This window comes from Fundulus heteroclitus, chromosome 21 (assembly GCF_011125445.2).
Source record: "Fundulus heteroclitus isolate FHET01 chromosome 21, MU-UCD_Fhet_4.1, whole genome shotgun sequence".
Taxonomy (NCBI): Eukaryota; Metazoa; Chordata; class Actinopteri; order Cyprinodontiformes; family Fundulidae; genus Fundulus; species Fundulus heteroclitus.
This window is the reverse complement of record NC_046381.1, coordinates 14,662,033-14,677,987: the sequence shown is the minus strand read 5'-3', so window position 1 is coordinate 14,677,987 and position 15,955 is coordinate 14,662,033. Positions and strand designations below refer to the sequence as shown.

At 42.1% G+C, this 15,955-nt stretch overlaps 2 protein-coding genes across 5 annotated transcripts in view; one reads left to right on the top strand and one right to left on the bottom strand.

The window, feature by feature from the left end:
* Nucleotides 1-1,073: 1,073 nt before the first annotated feature.
* Nucleotides 1,074-7,952, top strand: mtfr1 (mitochondrial fission regulator 1). Its single transcript, XM_012879724.3, has 8 exons — nt 1,074-1,212; nt 1,884-2,016; nt 2,805-2,903; nt 5,185-5,318; nt 6,094-6,329; nt 6,465-6,693; nt 6,765-6,951; nt 7,047-7,952. Exons 2-8 carry the CDS (start codon nt 1,981-1,983, stop codon nt 7,092-7,094), a joined length of 969 nt encoding a protein of 322 aa, XP_012735178.2. The 5' UTR covers nt 1,074-1,212; nt 1,884-1,980; the 3' UTR covers nt 7,095-7,952.
* Nucleotides 7,953-10,326: 2,374 nt separating this feature from the next.
* The window catches only part of pde7a (phosphodiesterase 7A), a 50,650-nt gene continuing 45,021 nt past the window's right edge, over nt 10,327-15,955 (bottom strand). For all 4 annotated transcript variants that reach the window (XM_036124896.1, XM_012879706.3, XM_021325025.2 and 1 more), the window contains 2 exons: nt 15,874-15,954; nt 10,327-12,298 (listed from right to left, as the gene is read on the bottom strand). In XM_036124896.1, the coding sequence (XP_035980789.1) occupies nt 12,072-12,298; nt 15,874-15,954 (308 nt within the window). In that variant the 3' untranslated portion in view covers nt 10,327-12,071. The remainder of the gene's footprint in view (nt 12,299-15,873; nt 15,955) is intronic.

Below are 15,955 nucleotides of genomic sequence, written 5' to 3'. Positions count from 1 at the left end.
AGGTGTTTTTTTAATTGTTACTATTATATTTAACATTTATTTAACCAAGAAAGTCCAACTGGCATTTTTTTTTTTTCTGAATACAAGAAACAGGAGTGTTTATGTTCAACTAACTTTGGTGAATCGTTTTTATATACAATCAATCATACGTTCATGTCAACACTACTAAAATAATCTGAAGATCAGATTTATCTGTTTCACAATTAAATCCAGCCATCCATTGTTTACACCTGCTTATCCTGTGCGGGGCTACACCCTGGACAGGTCACCAGTAAATCACAGGACAACAAAGAGGTATTGTAACACAGCACAGACAATATCTTAAAAGTTACCATTATGGATGGATATTTTCATTTTGCATCAATATAATTGGATCGTTAATTGTTTAATCAATATATCATATCATATATGTAAATCGATGTATTATTACACTCCTAACACAACAACCATAATAATAATAACAATAATAATAATAGTAATAATAATAAGATAAGATAAGGTAAGATAGACTTTATTGATCTCACAGTGGAGAAATTCACTTGTCACATCGGCTTAATAATCAAAAAGAAGGTGCCCAAAGGAGGAAAAGGTGCATGAGGTATATAGTGCGTCCACATATATACAGTGGATCAAGAAAAAAAATAAATTAAAGCAGAGATTTAACATGAGTTATGTACTTTTAAGGTGACATATACATATGGATTTGATGGTGACAATAATAATAATAATAATAATAATAATAATAATAATAATAATAATAATAATAATAATAATAAAACATTTGTGAACAACAAATTTATCTAAACTGTTATTACTACTTAAAATAATTCACTATCTAATGTAAAACAGAAGTCCTGGTGCTGCTCAGACCTCAACAGTCCACAGTCGCTTAACCCAAGTAACGGAATGCCACTCACAATATGGCACCGACGTAGACGTAAGATCCCAAGGGAGCTCGAATGCTAAATGTTGATTGGTGAAACCTTTTGTCAATCAACACAAACTGTCCAATCAGCTCTCTGCAATTCCCACAACCCAATTGGATAAGAATACATTTCCCAACGCTCTTCCCACATTTGATACCTTGTGTGCTGCTCAACCTGCGCCGCGTTGTGTGTTTGGAAGCTGCCGAAAACTAGCGAAAGCTGTCAGCCAGCGTTTTTCACTAAGTTTAACGTCTATGCAGCCGCTTTTTCAACTACGAACATAACGGTAACAACTCGAACACCAGGCGGGTAGCCAATAACACGCTCATACGCTCCATGACGTCTGTGTCTGTGGGGGGAAACCTTGAGAAGAAATGTGGAAAGGAAAGTTGGGGACTAGCCGCCCGTTGCCGCTGTCGTTAGCGTCTGTTAGCATAGCGACCCGCTAACCGAGGCTCTGGAAAGTCCGGTTAGCTGGTGGGGAATGTAGTTTTAACGCGTGCCACCTGCTGTCGTCCTTATTGAACCTGTCTGTGTGTGTTGTTGACTTAAAGCGGCCAAATGGCAAATCAGACGTCGGCGTAATAAGGTGACATTGACCGAGAAAATCTGCCCTGCGTGTTTTATTTTCTCGGGTGGCTGAGGATAGACAGGGTGATGCTGGAAAAACGGAAACAAACGCAGCTTTTCCCGTCAGAACGGGGGTGTTTTCATGGCCTGCACACCTTTCTTTGTTAGATTGTCCCCAGTTTTCCCCACTTTCCCCACTTATTTGGATTAAGAAATGTCTTTTTCTCTCTCTCTTGCTCTATCAATATTGACTTTAATGATAATATTGGAGCACAAACCTGTATTGCTTTTATAAACAAATATTAACCTAGATTATAACAAAGATTGCCATTAGATAATGTCTACATTTCCAGTTTGTTCATCTCATTGTTGTTTTTTTGTTTTCAGCTGTTCTGTCCAGGCTCCCCCCCCCCCCCCCCCCCCTGTGGATCATGGTGATCTGGAGGCATGCTCCTATCTGCGTCTTTGAAACTGATCGACAGAAATGAGTAACGAGCATGCAAGGATTGAGATGGACCTGGTAAGTGATGGCCTTATTTTTATTTTATTTAATTCCTTGAGATGTGTAATATGTCTTAATTGAATGTGCAGCATTGCAATCGGCCCCAATTTCTGCAACACAGGCCAAAAGTTTGGAAGCAAGGTTGGATTTGTACGGAAATGGCATACTTTGTTAGATGCATACACTATTAAAGAAAGAAGCTGGTCGTCAGAACACATCTTTTGCCATGGTTTTCAGATATTTCCTCCTGAGACTTTGGTTTCTTTAAAGAAATCCCCTCTGGTTTCAACAGTGTGGCACACATGCAATTTACAAGCTGATTTATTTTCACTGTTGCAGCAGAGTGGTGACTTTTACTCACCTTTTCTCCCCTTTACACCGAGCTTTACTTTGTTCCTGTTCACGCTTAATGGCGCACAAATCTGGCACCATCACAGTGGAGCTGATATCAATGAAAACAAAAGCCTGAATTATGCAGCAAATGCTTCTCAAAATTCATAGATCTCATACTTTTTTTTTTAAAGGGGTATTGTTAACAGAAACCGGAAGTTGCTTTCAAACGTTTGGCCTGTTTTGTAGATCTTGGTGACAGAGATGGGAAAAGCACAGAGAGAGTGAGGGATTAGTTTAGCTGTCGTAAAGCAATATTCCATCCTGATCTCCTGAAGGTCCAGATCCAAACCATGAACAGATTAAATTTACTTTGATATCAGAGTGATGGGGGTTCTTGTGTTATGTCCCCTGAGTAAACTGGAGTGCATGTAATAGAGGAGATAATATAAGCCTGCCCACTTTTCTCCTTGCAGGCTTTTGGCCCTGCTAAGCCCTATGGTTCTTCACGGAGTTTGGTAAGAAGAATCGCTTCAACTCTTCCCATTAAACCGTGCCCCCGGGTTCATTTTCAGGTAAGATTAAAGCTGCCTTAACTTTTTTTGTATTTGCAAAGGATTCTTTTTGTAATCTAAAGTTTCTGTCAGGATTTAAAACATTTTTTGTTTTGTTACTCGTTGCTTTAGTCCTGTATTTTGCAGTTTTTTCCGTCCATTTCTCCAGACTGTCAAGCGTTCGTGTACCAAACAAATTTCACGCCCTCTCCCGTGTTTGTTTTTCTTCTTCTTTGGCTGCTTTCACTTATGAACCATAAACACAGAGAGTCACTGACCTCATAGTCACACTTAGGACTTCCCAATGTGAGCGCTGCCAGTTTGGGCTAAAGATTTTAATGCCAACCTGTCGGGGATTTAATTGACAGCTGATTTATTTATTTTTATTCAACTGCTTTCCTACTTTTTATCTCTTTTTCAAAACTGCTCTTTCTTCTTTTTCTCTTCTCCAGCTGCCCTCCCTCGCTGTGAGGAATGCAGTCTGTCTGCTTTAGGTCAGTCTTCCTCAGCAACCTTCAACAACCTTGACTTTTTTTAAAGAGCCACTGAGTCACCTGTATGTGCCGTCCAGCTGTTTTACCTCTAACTGCGTTTCCTCTATCCAACCCATCGCTGCTTTTTAAACGTGCATGCATGAATTAACGTGTTTAGAAAGGCAATAGTTGAAACGTTACAGGGTGCCTTGTGATAGCATATTAAACCTTCTGCCATTTTCTTTTTCCTTGGTCTTCATACTATTTCAACGTTGTCTTAAAAACATCTGAGGCGTCTGCAGAACTGCTGTGTTTCAGACACTAAAAATCACAAATCAACTAATTTAATCCCTTCTGAATGGAATCTGTTCCAGTTTTTAGGGCTCCCAGATAAAAGAAGCTGAACACAAATGTATCCTACATTTTAAAGACTTTATTTAATTTGTTTTATTATTGTAAACCATATATAATGTTTCTTCAGGTATCTGCTACTCTGTGTTGGCCTGTCACAAAATGCATGACAGGTTGTGACTGTAATGAGAGAGAGAGAGAGAGAGAGAGAGAGAGAGAGAGAGAGAGAGAGAGAGAGAGAGCGAAATAGCGAAGACGTAGAGAGAGATCAGAGGAATTCGATCCCGCTCTCTCTCGAGATCTCAGTTTCTTCTCTGCTCTCGCCTCCTCTCCTCTCTCTCTCGCTCTCTTGCTCCCTCGTCTCTCCACCTGTCTCTTAGCCCAGACTTTCTTATCGTAGTTTTTAGGGATTTCGACATGGCAAACCTCTCCAATCAAGTATCGATGATACCCACCCTGTAGGCAAAGATTATAAACCTGACTTTTCTGCTCCAGCCACAAACATGAACAGATTAGCTGATGCTGTGATATCATTCTCGGGTAACGAGGCCATGTGTGGGCAGACAAAGACTTTTTGCATATTTAACAGCAATCCACATCCGAGTAAGCTGCGTAGGAACAAGAGAGAGGCTTACAGCAGCGGGGACCGGACCTTGTTATCAGTAGGGAGGGGTGCCGAAACGCAGTCGACCTGGGGCCTCACCTCCACCACCCAGGGACGTTTTCCAGGGTCCGGTTCGTGGGCTTCAACGCCATCAGCCCAGTCATCCTCCAGCAGAAGCTCAGGCAGCGCCGGCCTCCACCTATCAGCGTAGAGCTGGGTATCATCTAGGCTGAGCTGATTCGATACGATTCTTCATACAGCTCAGCTTGATTTGATCTGACTCCAATATCGATGTTACTTTCAAATTAATGCTCAGTCATTCAGTCAACCAAACCAGCCAAATATTATTTGTTAAATTTATTGAACACTGATATATTAACAGGAAAATAAAGTGCATTTGGTTCAAAGCATTTAACGTATCACAGAAACCAAAAATGTGCCCAAACGTATGATTTTTAGGGACAAAGGAGCTTCTAAAATCCAGTCGGCCGTTCCGCAAATTCGTCTCACTTGCACTTCCTCGCTGTGAAGAGTAATGACGTGCGGTAATAGCGCCCCCTAGGGGTTGGGAGGTATATCGATATTAAATATTTTTCTTAAAATCAATATTAATCTTTATAAAAAATGTTATGCACAGCCCTATGTCAGCGGCTCACCGGGTTTCTGAGCAACTGGCACCAACATGTTTAAAATAATAAGCGTCTCATAATCATGTTTAATGTACGTAATAAATTAAGTTTTGCTTCCTGGTTTGTTGCGTGTTTAGAGTTTGTGATTTTTCTTTCCCAGATGCTTGTTTTCCATCTCGTTTTCCCCTGCCACGGCTGTATTCATGTGCAGCAAATGTTGAACGTGGTTTTCCTCCGTCCCGCAGCTTTACCCGTACGCCGAGGAGGCCGGAGTCCTCATCAGCGCCAGGAGGCAGACCAGCCTGGTCGCCTCCCTCGCAGATATTGCCTGGATCGAAGGGGATGAAGAGGAAGATGAAGGCAACTTTGGCAGGCCCAGGTGAACGCACATTGTAGCATGATTTAAAGTATTCACACCCCGTTGAACTTTATCACATTCTGGGACGTTTTCTCCACCAAGTCCAGGGTATTTTATTGGGATTTCATGTCCTACAACCAGAAAAAATCTTACATTGTTTACACAAATAACATCTAAAAAGGTGGGGTATGTGTTCGTATTCAGCCCCCTTTACAGCGATGCCCCTGAATAAATTCAAGACAATCGAGTTCCTTCACAAATCAGCTAACTAGTAAATGGCTGCACTGTGTGTAATTGGATCTCTGTATAAATCCGGCTGTTCTGTGAAGACCTCAGAGGTTTGTTAGAGATCATGGGGAACATGAAGATCAAGAGACCCAGCAGACGGGTCAGGGTTAAACGTTGAGACGTTCAAAGCTGCGTTAGCTTCTAAAAAATAAAAACATCCCAAACTTTGATAGAGCCCTGGTCTAGCCAGCTTCTGAAAATATAAAGAGTACGAAGCAGCTGCCAGGAGACGGCTTTCCTCCTCAGCTTGACAGGCAGGGCGCTCTAATAAGACCGGTGTCATTTAAGAGGTGACTCTGGAGGAGTTGCAGGCTTTCCACAGCTCGGGTGGAATAAACTGTCAACAGGACAACCGTTAGTAATGCTTTACTTTGTGTTTCTCTATCGCACTAAAGTCTAATAAATATAACTTTTTTTTGGTTGTAACAATGTGAAGAAGTTGGAAGGGGGGTGTAAATACTTTTGTAAAGGCCTGCATGTATCCTGACCTGTGGCCTGGTTGAAGCAGGCCAGGCATCCCACCGGGCTTCATGTTTCGAGCCCAGCAGCCTCGCCCTCGGAGGAAAGCGCCCGTCCGTCGGCGGTCCCTGCCCAGCCTGCGTGAGGCCGCTCCCGACCCGCAGGGCCCAGCAGCCGCAAACGACGAGGCGTTCCAGAAGATCAGCGCGCTGGAGACCGAACTTGCCAAACTCAGAGCTCAGATAGCTCAAATTGTCTTGGCTCAGGAGAAAACTGCACTGCCAGGTGACCGGTTTATCTTTTTGGCTCAAATTTAAATAAACTGATGATGTGTTTGCGTTCTACTTTAAATACCTAATGTTTCCACTAGATGGCAGCAGACCACATGATTTACTTGTATTTCTCCCCGTTTCCCTCCAGCTGCTGCTAGCGAGGCTAACCCCCCTCCTCCTCCTCCCCCACCCCCGCCTCCTCCACCGCCGCCTGCACCAGGGCTACAGCGGGCGTTTTCAGCCATAGAGCTGATAAGAGAGAGAAGAGGGAAGGCGAAAGAGGAGCAGACGGCCGTGGGTTCAAAGCCAGCAGACATCCCCAGCATGCTGGACGTCCTGAAGGACATGAACAAAGTCAAGCTGCGGTCCGTGAAAAGGTCTGTCGCACACTTTTCTATTTCGGTGCTTTTACCCTGCGGTCTCGTTTTGGTCACTCTGTCTTTAACAGTCGTTTAGGGGAAGTTGAAGCCAAAATGAAGCCCAAAGAGCCGGCCGACGCAGCAGGTCTCATCGCCGAAGCTCTGAAACGGAAGTTCGCCCACCGGTTTCGGGAAAACAGCGGCTCTGAAGGAAGCGACAAAGAAGAGTTGAAGGTTGCTGCCCCACGAGCAAAGCCTCAAGCTGAAGCCCCTCTGGTGAGACGCGCCTCTTTAATCATCTGATTCTAAACCTTAACGTCTGCAAGCTAAGTTTGTAAGCAAGTCGTTTTCCTGATCTGCTTTGGTTGTAGTTCGGGCAGCACATGTTAAAGCCAACGGGAAAGAAGAAGTTGCTTTGACCAGAGGAAGCGGAGCCAGAAGATCTGTGGACCCTCTGCCGATCCTCTCTGGCTCAGCCTGACCGGACCACTCGGTAATCATCTCACAGAATCCAGCCTTCTGGATTGTTTTGCACTTTTTTGGAACTTTATATCGGCTTTAGATTTCTGCAAACGTGATTTTTCTGTATGCGAACACAAACACTAGCAAATTTATGAACCTCATTTTGTAATAATTTGAACTTGTTGCACACGGTACGGGTGATCAGACGCATCCCCATCTTTAAGGAGCAGGAAAAAGTTCATTTATCATAGAAGAGGCACGCGTGGAATATGCTGCAGTATTGTTGAAGAAGATGTATGAATTTTAGTCTGGTTTGACGGGGAGTGAGTTATGTTGCCGTTTAGGACGATGTTGTAATTTGTTTTTAACAGTGGATAATGTCCCGGATTTGTCCCGTACCGAATTAAAGGTACTTGGGTCAAATGCGAAATACTTTCCTCTTCAGTTTTAGGTCCGTTACCAGTTCAAGCAATTTCTATTTTAATTTATGGTGTTTTATTTCCCTTTTAAAAGCCAAATACATTCCACTAATGCCCTGCAGGGTTTTGCCTCATTTTGCAATGCACATGTTTTGCTTTTATTTTCTTAGTTTTTCTTAAACATGAAGGGAAGCAGCCAAGATTACAGTCTCATGACATTTTGAAGCATTATGTTCACGTTGCCATTCCTTATTATGATTTTACTGTATAGCTGCTTATTTAAGTCTCTGTATGATGGAAGGACAGGTTGGGATTAAGAAATTTCTAAATGTCAAAAGCTTTGCAGAAGAGTTCACTAAGAAGTTGTAAATCATAATAAAAGTTGGTCTCTCTTGACTTCCTGGTTTGTTTTTTGTTGTTGAATCGACTTTCTAAACCAAATAAAATCTGTTTTTTAAAAAGCCTTATGAAAAAGGATCGTTCTGATCTATTCTTGGACTTAGGTCATTTCATATACAGGCCCTTTGGAAAGTATTCATACCCCTTGGATTTATGACCACAAACTTCAATGCATTTTAAAACTCTGAAAGGAAAATGACGTTTTTAAAAAAACCTTTACAAAACCGGGTTCCAGGAAGAGATTTGTGAATTTATACTCAACCCCCTTTACTGTGGAAAAACTTCTGCAACATTTCATACAGAAAAGCTACATGTACCTGGAAGATTACACAGAAAAATAAGTTTTCCTGTTTTCCAAACGTCAAAGATTTGCATAGAAAGCCCATTTTGATAAATGTGTTCATATATAGTGGGAAAAAAACTGCATTATTATAAAACCAAATGAGCACAATGTTGCATATAGAAAGTGACCCAACAGCAGCACATCTTGGCAACCAGCACTCATTTTAAAGACTAAAATAACTAATAATGCGTCCAGGCTCAAACTAATGGGGATTTTTATATTGGCAGGTTGTAGCAGGACCTGACAGAACTGTTAAACAATTAGATTCTCCCACCTGAGCTGCAGCTCCTCCAGAGTAAACGTAGAATATACAGACAAATCTTTTAAAGTCTACAGCTGTAGTAACTAGTTACATTTACTTGAATAACTTTTTGAACAAAACATTTCTAGAAGTAGTTTTACAGCACTCTACTTACTTTTACTAGAGCAAATGTTATATCACCACTCTTAAGTAAAACGTGTGGCTACTCGTATCCACTATGATTAACTTCACTGAATAAAGAACAAACTTGCTTCAACCAGAAATGCACCAGAGAGATGCATCTCTCTGGTGCATAAGAATGTAAATAAGAATGTAAATGAGACATCATATGCCCATTCCTATTTCCTTTTTTGTATTTTTTGGTATTCTTTCTGATCCATTGTATATATGAAGATTCACTGTATATAACTGAATGCACCTTTCCTACTCTGCACCTTTTTGTATGAGCCGATGTGACGAGTGAATTTCTCCATTGTGAGATCAATAAAGACTATCTTATCTTATCTTAGTTTATATTAAAATGAGACGACTTCTTTGTACACAAACTTTGTTTTAATGGTATTTTATCTGTTGAGCTCATTCAGCAATTTACAGGTCAGGTAACTTTACAGTAAATGGTAGATATTGCCATTGGAAGTACTTTGAGCTGTCCTAACTTAATGTATATAATTTAACTGCCTGGTTTCATGTTGAAAACCAGTTTCATGTTGAAAACCACTGTTTAGAAAAGTGTTTCATCTGCCCTAATTTGTTACTTTGTTTGTAAATTTGTCGTTAGTCTTTAAAATGCCAGAATTGTGCATAATTGAATATTTTTGCTGTACCAGTTTCATCATTTTTAAATATAGTAATATCATCTTTGTCATTGAAACACACATTACAAAAAAAAAATTGTTCTCTGCTTTTAACCCATCCCCTTGGGGAGCAGTGGGCTGCCATGTGCAGCACCCGGGGAGCAATCAGGGGTTCAGGGTCTTGCTCAGGGACCCAGAGTGCCGGCACTGGGGATCGAACCGGGTACTTGCATCCTTCTGAGTGCAAGCGTGCTGCTCTAACCACTAGGCCAACACGTCTGGCAATCAGTTGCCTACCGAGCTGCGTCTCGGTGTATAAATGTGTGCGCGTTAGTGAGAGCGACTGGGTGAATGTGGCTATAGTGTACAGCGCTTTGGGTGGTCAGCATGACTGGAAAAGCGCTATATAAGTTCAGTCCATTTTACCATTTTTTTTTAACCATACACCGAGACACAGCTCAGTAGGCAATTTGGGGTTAAGTGCCTTGCCCAGGGGCACATCGACATGTGGCAAGGAAGCTGGAATCGAACCCACAACCTTCTGATTGCCAGACGACTACTCAACAGTCACATTTTCAAAAGTGAAAACATGCGGGGTAAAAAAATATGTTGAAGTACTGCTGCTCTCACTTGAGTACAATTTCATTCTACTCTACCCACCTCTGGCTGTGACTTGCCCTATCAACCATTTGGATGATTTATGACCTGAGATTGTCCCCGACCCGTCTGGCCTTAGTGATGCTGGTTATTTCACTACTTTTCTCCACCAAACCTCAGAGGTCTTCACATAACAGCTATTAACACACCGCTGGACCGCATCTACAAATCAGGTTACGTCTGAAGGCAACCGTGGGTTTCATTTAGACGCATCAGAGGAAAAAGGACTGTTCCTGTTTACAATAAAGGGGGGTTTGTTGTGTGGATCCATCCCACAAAGTTCGTGGGCTTGAAGCATTCGACTGCATGCTGGTGGAAAATTCAACAACGGGTTTTTATTATTCAAATCGTAACTCCAACAGGCATGTATCAAAAAAGTTCAATACAGCAAAGCCTTTACAAAAAAAATCTGGCTCGACACTGAAGTCTTCCCAAAAAATGGCTGTCGCAACAAATTGTAAACAGTTGTATCAACAGTCTTACAGCACTTTACAGCAAAAATACAAATCAGCTAACGTAAGAAAAGCACCTGTTTTCGTTCCAAACGCCTCAACACGAACACGACCTGTGCCACTGTACAGAATCGAAACAGACGGACCCGACAAACGAGAGAGAGAAAGAGAGAGAAAGAAAAAGGAATGTTTCAATTCATTCGACTCGTTTCTGTATTTGTACAAAAAAAGGAAGGAAATAACAAAAAAAAAAAAAAAAAAAAAGCTGGAGTTGTTCCTCACAACAGAAAAAGGCGAATGAGTCGGGGACAGTGCATTCAGAGAAGCAAGCACACCATGCACTTGATGGGAACAGGAGTTGGTTTGGTCACTTAGCATAGTTTGTGCATAGTTATAAGGCATCAGTCGAGCAGTCCGTCCGGTTTCATGTGGCTGTGAGAGACATTCTGCGCAGAGGGAGTCTCCTTCGGCGGATCCGAACCAACAACAACAGGGGAAAACAGCAACCTTGCGTCGTCTGTAGCCACCTCCTTCCTTCCTTCCTTCCTTCCTTCTCCCTCGTTCGCTGGATGAAAGACTGGTAAAAACCCTGAGCGAGTGGAGTTGCATGGAGCGGAGATCCAGGTGAGTGACGCAGAAACGTGGGTCAGCCTCGTTTGTAGGCGAGAGGCGGCGGGAGACGGAGCGCGTCGTCCGGCGTGCGGGAACAACACGGTAGAGCACGGGTGGAGTTAATATGGCGTCTGGTTTGTTTTTGAATAAAAGTTCAGCTCATGGCTTCAACAGTGGCGACGACGGTTCAGACGAGTGGTTCTCTTCTTTTTCTACGTCTGTGCTTCGAAGGCAAACTGCGGAGCCGACGTGTGGTGGGGGTGGGGTGTGTGAGAAAGTACAACCAGCACGGCGATGCGTAAACAGTCTTCTCAGAGGCAGCAGAAGGACTGGGCTTGTCACATTTTTCTTTTCTTTTTTTTTTTTCCTGTTTTTTTTGTTTATGTTTTTACACAAGGAAGAATCTTCAGTACAGATGCAACACGGCGCAAATACTCCTAAAAAAAAAAAAGTCTTTCGAACATCTCCCCGAACTCCAGCTGTCCGTCAAATCCTCTTTTTAAATCTTTGTTTTCAAATGGCACTTCAAAAAACACCCCACCCCCCCCAAAAAAAAAATCAGTTTTTTTTCTCTTATTTTATACTGCTTTCACCTTTTAACAATCCACGACAACAAAAAAAAAGCGGCATGTTTAGTCATTCACGCCTGAAATACAGTCCCCCCCACCCCCCAAAAAATAAATAAAAACGAAGCAAATAAAAGAAGAGAAATACAGCAGTTGTCAAATGAGGTATCTATGTATTGCTCTATGCCAAAAAACAAAAAGAGAAATTATAAAATTAAATAAATTAAATAAAAAAAAAAAAGAATCAGTGGTTTAATCGAGATGGGGAGGCCAAAAGCAACAACATATCAACAAGGTGTTCACATGAGGCCGGGCCGGCGGTGGGAGCTCCGCTGGCCCTCAGTGTGTGGAGGTGAGGCCCTGGGGCCACAGTTCAGGGGGTAAAGGTGAGAGGGCGAAGAAAAAAAAACAGAAAAAAAAAAAAGAAGTGTCAGGATTCTCTGCTTCCCTGAGGTATTTCTTTGGAGCGGCTCTCTCCTGCGTCCGGGTCCGCCGTGCTCAGCTCGGCCTCCTCGGAGACGGCGGTCTGCTCCTGCTGCAGGCCGCCCCAGCTGGCCTTGTTCAGCCCCATGTGGCCCAGCATGGTCTGAGACAGACGCGTGTCGGAGAAACGGGCCCACTCCCCGAACAGCGGCTCCGCCACGTACGTCATGAAGCCTGCGGGCGAGAAATGGGCAGAGGCGTCAGCGGCGACCTGTGCGGCTCGTGTCGGACGTCTACGTGCGCTCATCATCAGCATGGGTGTTTAATATCGGGCTTTTAATGATGCATCTGGCCTCCTGACAGACGGATGGAAACAGCTGTTTGTTGTACGGGTGGGTTAATTATACAATAGACAGTTTTAGACATGCTCCAACTCTAAGATCTGAGCGAATCACCAGACTGCCCTTCAAACACCAGGAGCTTCTGCAATAAGTACCTGGATATTTGATCACACTCATCAGGAAAAGTAGAGTTCTTTTTATTTCTTTTCTTAGCACAGCACTGTTTGCAAATTGTCATGAGGTCGGAGCTCAGCCTGTTTCATCCGCTCCAAACCCACCTCTGATGTGTTTTGCTCGGGGTCCTGTTGGAAACCCCCCCCCTCCCCCAACAGCGTCTCACCTGTGGTTATCCCAACCGCGCTGCACTGCAAAAACGGAACTAAAAATAAGTTAAATTTTCTTAAAATTTGTGTCTTTTTCCTTGATTTGAGCACGTAAATAAGATGATCTGCCAATAGAATAAGATTTTTGCACTTAAAATAGGAACAATTTATCTCCATCATCTTATTTCAAGTGCAGTATGTCTAATTATCTTATTCTAGGGGTCAAAATACTCATTCCATTGGCAGATAGTCTTATTTACCTGCTCAAATCTAGGACAAAAACACTAATTTTGAGAACATTTTACTTATTTTTACATCAGTTTTTGCAGTGTGACAGCACCACGCTGCCACGCTAGAGAAGCGGTCAGGCTTCCTACGCTTGAAAAGCCTGACCTGGAGTGCACTAAAATATTTAATCGCGATTAATCGCCCTGATTAATCGCGATTAATTGCATTGTATTTACAAACTCCAAGAATGAATTCAAAAGTAGTGTAAAGAGCACTTTTATTTTAATGTTCTGCTGCCATATGAACAACGTGTTGTAACATTTGTAGCACTTATCAGTAACACATATTTAGTGTAAAGCTCAACTTAAACATGTAAAACAAAAAATAGCAATAATAATAAATTAAAGCTTATTGCCACTGACAGGGAATTCTCTTTATGGGAAAAAATCTACCAAAAACAGGCAATTTCTGAGGTAACAGCAGGGAGCAGCATTACCATTTTATGTTCAATACCAAAGTTTAACTTGGCAGTGGTTACAACTAACTTGTTTCTGTCATATTCGATGCTGGAAGAACTTTAAACTGAAATGCTTGCTAACTCGATATGCTTGCGTTGCTTGCGTTTATTTGACGTTAACACGCGTTTTTTTGTTGTTGCTTTCTCGCGTGCATATAGTGAATGGCAGGGAAAAACAGGCAAAAATACATGGATACTTTGAAACGCGAAGCGACTTCACCGACGGCGTCGATGCAGACCCCCCCCGCTCCGCTCCGCACAAAACTTGTTCCGTTCACCAACTCACCGCCTCGCCTAAGCAAATTCCTGCGGGAAACACCGCCTTCCGCATGTCGGCTTTGTTTTTTTCCGGCCAGTACCTTTCTTCCTCTGAATCCGAGGTTTCGCTGACACGAGGTTATTGGCGCATTATCGCCACCTACTGTTCTGATTCAAACCCTTACACCGCAGCAACAGACCTTCACAAAATAAAAGCATGTGAGCAACATGTGTTAATGCGCGTTAAAGTAAATATCGCCATTAATAGTCTAATGAATTAATGCGAAATTAACGCGTTAACTTGCCCAGCCCTAATATATATATATATATATATATATATATATATATATATATATATATATATATATATATATATATATATATATATATATATATATATATATATATATTTTATATTTCCTCCGACTATAAAACATTTCACCTGACAATGTGAAAGCAGACGTAGACATCTGACCCGTCTACGTCTGCTACGTCTACACTGTGACTTCTCTTGCATTGTCTACATTTAAATTGCTTACATTTAAATCACTGCTGCACCTCATACTGTAAATTCAATTCTCCTGCAATTTTACAAGCTGTATGCAACAAAATTTCGTTCTGTACGCACTCTGTGCATACAAAATGACAAATAAAGTTGTCTAAGTCTACGTGGGCAGCTGCTAATTTCAGTCGGTAATGATGTCAGGCCCAGCTTTACTGCGGCCAGAGACGCTGATGTTTTGAGCCCTGGTTCCTGGTGAGTTCCTAAACAACCTCCTTTCTTCTGAGGGTGACAGTTTGGGTCAAATGACTGAAACTTAAGACACTAATGTGGCTCCAGCCAAGCAATAATCTCAAATATGGGTCAAAAATGGAGTTGAAATGGATAACCTCGTTCCTCTTGATAACGTATGACCTGCCTTTAAAAGGTAGGATCCTTGTCAGGAAACCAAATTGTTTAAAAGACCTCAACCGGTTCAGATAGAAAGAGCATAAAAACACAGCTGCAATTACACCAGAAGCTTGTATATGGCCAAAAAATGCTTCTCTGCAACTTAATACCAGACATTTATCTGGATATTTGTTGAGGTGTACGCATGTTGTTGAATCCATGTGAGATTTGTCCCACGTGTGGACTACAAAATTTAAAGAAGCAATAAGTAAGAAATGTAAAATCCACCTAAATCATTGTCATTTGTCACCTGGGATGGAAGTAACATTATAAACAGTCGATCCTCTCCATCAATAATGTCTAAGTCAAGTTTTTTCTCCTTTAAAACCTAGAGGTCCGGTCTGGAACTACTGCGGTTCAGATTGTTTACTTCCTGGTTCCTGAGCTAATCTTATGAGAGTTCCCAGACTGCAACATTTGGTATTTTATGTTGGCAAAAGAGTAGCAGCCTGCAAACATGAAAGGCAGTAAGAGAAGTGGATCAAGTCTCATTTACACCCAAGAAGCCTTGGCATCGTTCAAATGGGGGCAGATTTGGGGTGAAATAAGCGTTAATATTGGGGACTGGTTTGAAAGATGGAGTCTGGCAGACCTGATTCATTTAAAAATGCAAATGCAGAGTTGGCAAACTTTCTCCTCAACAGGTAAGCACCATTTTTTCCCCCTGAACAGTCACTTTGCTCTAGAGGTCGGTTTACATTATTCCAACCAATAAGCAGAAAATTAAATTTAGTGCCTGCCAGTCTGACAACGGCATATCTCTATCCTGTGTAGGTAAAAATTCTGCAGCCGCGTTTCACAGCAGTGACGCGTTAGTCTTTTGTTTATGTTCACATATCACGCCAGCCCACTAGGGGGCGGTGGAGGATAGCCTACGGCTCCTCTCTTCATTGTTTGTGTCAACTGGGAGACATTGGCTGTACGCATGTTGTGATGGAAAGAAAAGAAAAAGTCTGCGTCTCTGTGTTAAAGCCGTTTATCCAACAATAAATCTCATCATCTTGAATTTAGCTGCGCGATGTGCTCATCTCTCGTGACTTGGCTACCTGACGGGTTTGTGTGTTGTTTGAATTTGAAACACAAGGTGTCATCATTACTTTAATTTAAAGTTTACGTACACAATGAAAGACAAGATACATTTTCTGACTCCTACAACAGCAAATATCCCTCACAGCCACCCTCCTCCTGACCTATTTGGATGTTGCAGATGGTGTTGGTCTCTCTGTCACAGAGCGGGCTCACTTCAAGTTTGTGTTTCCTCTCGATGTCCCC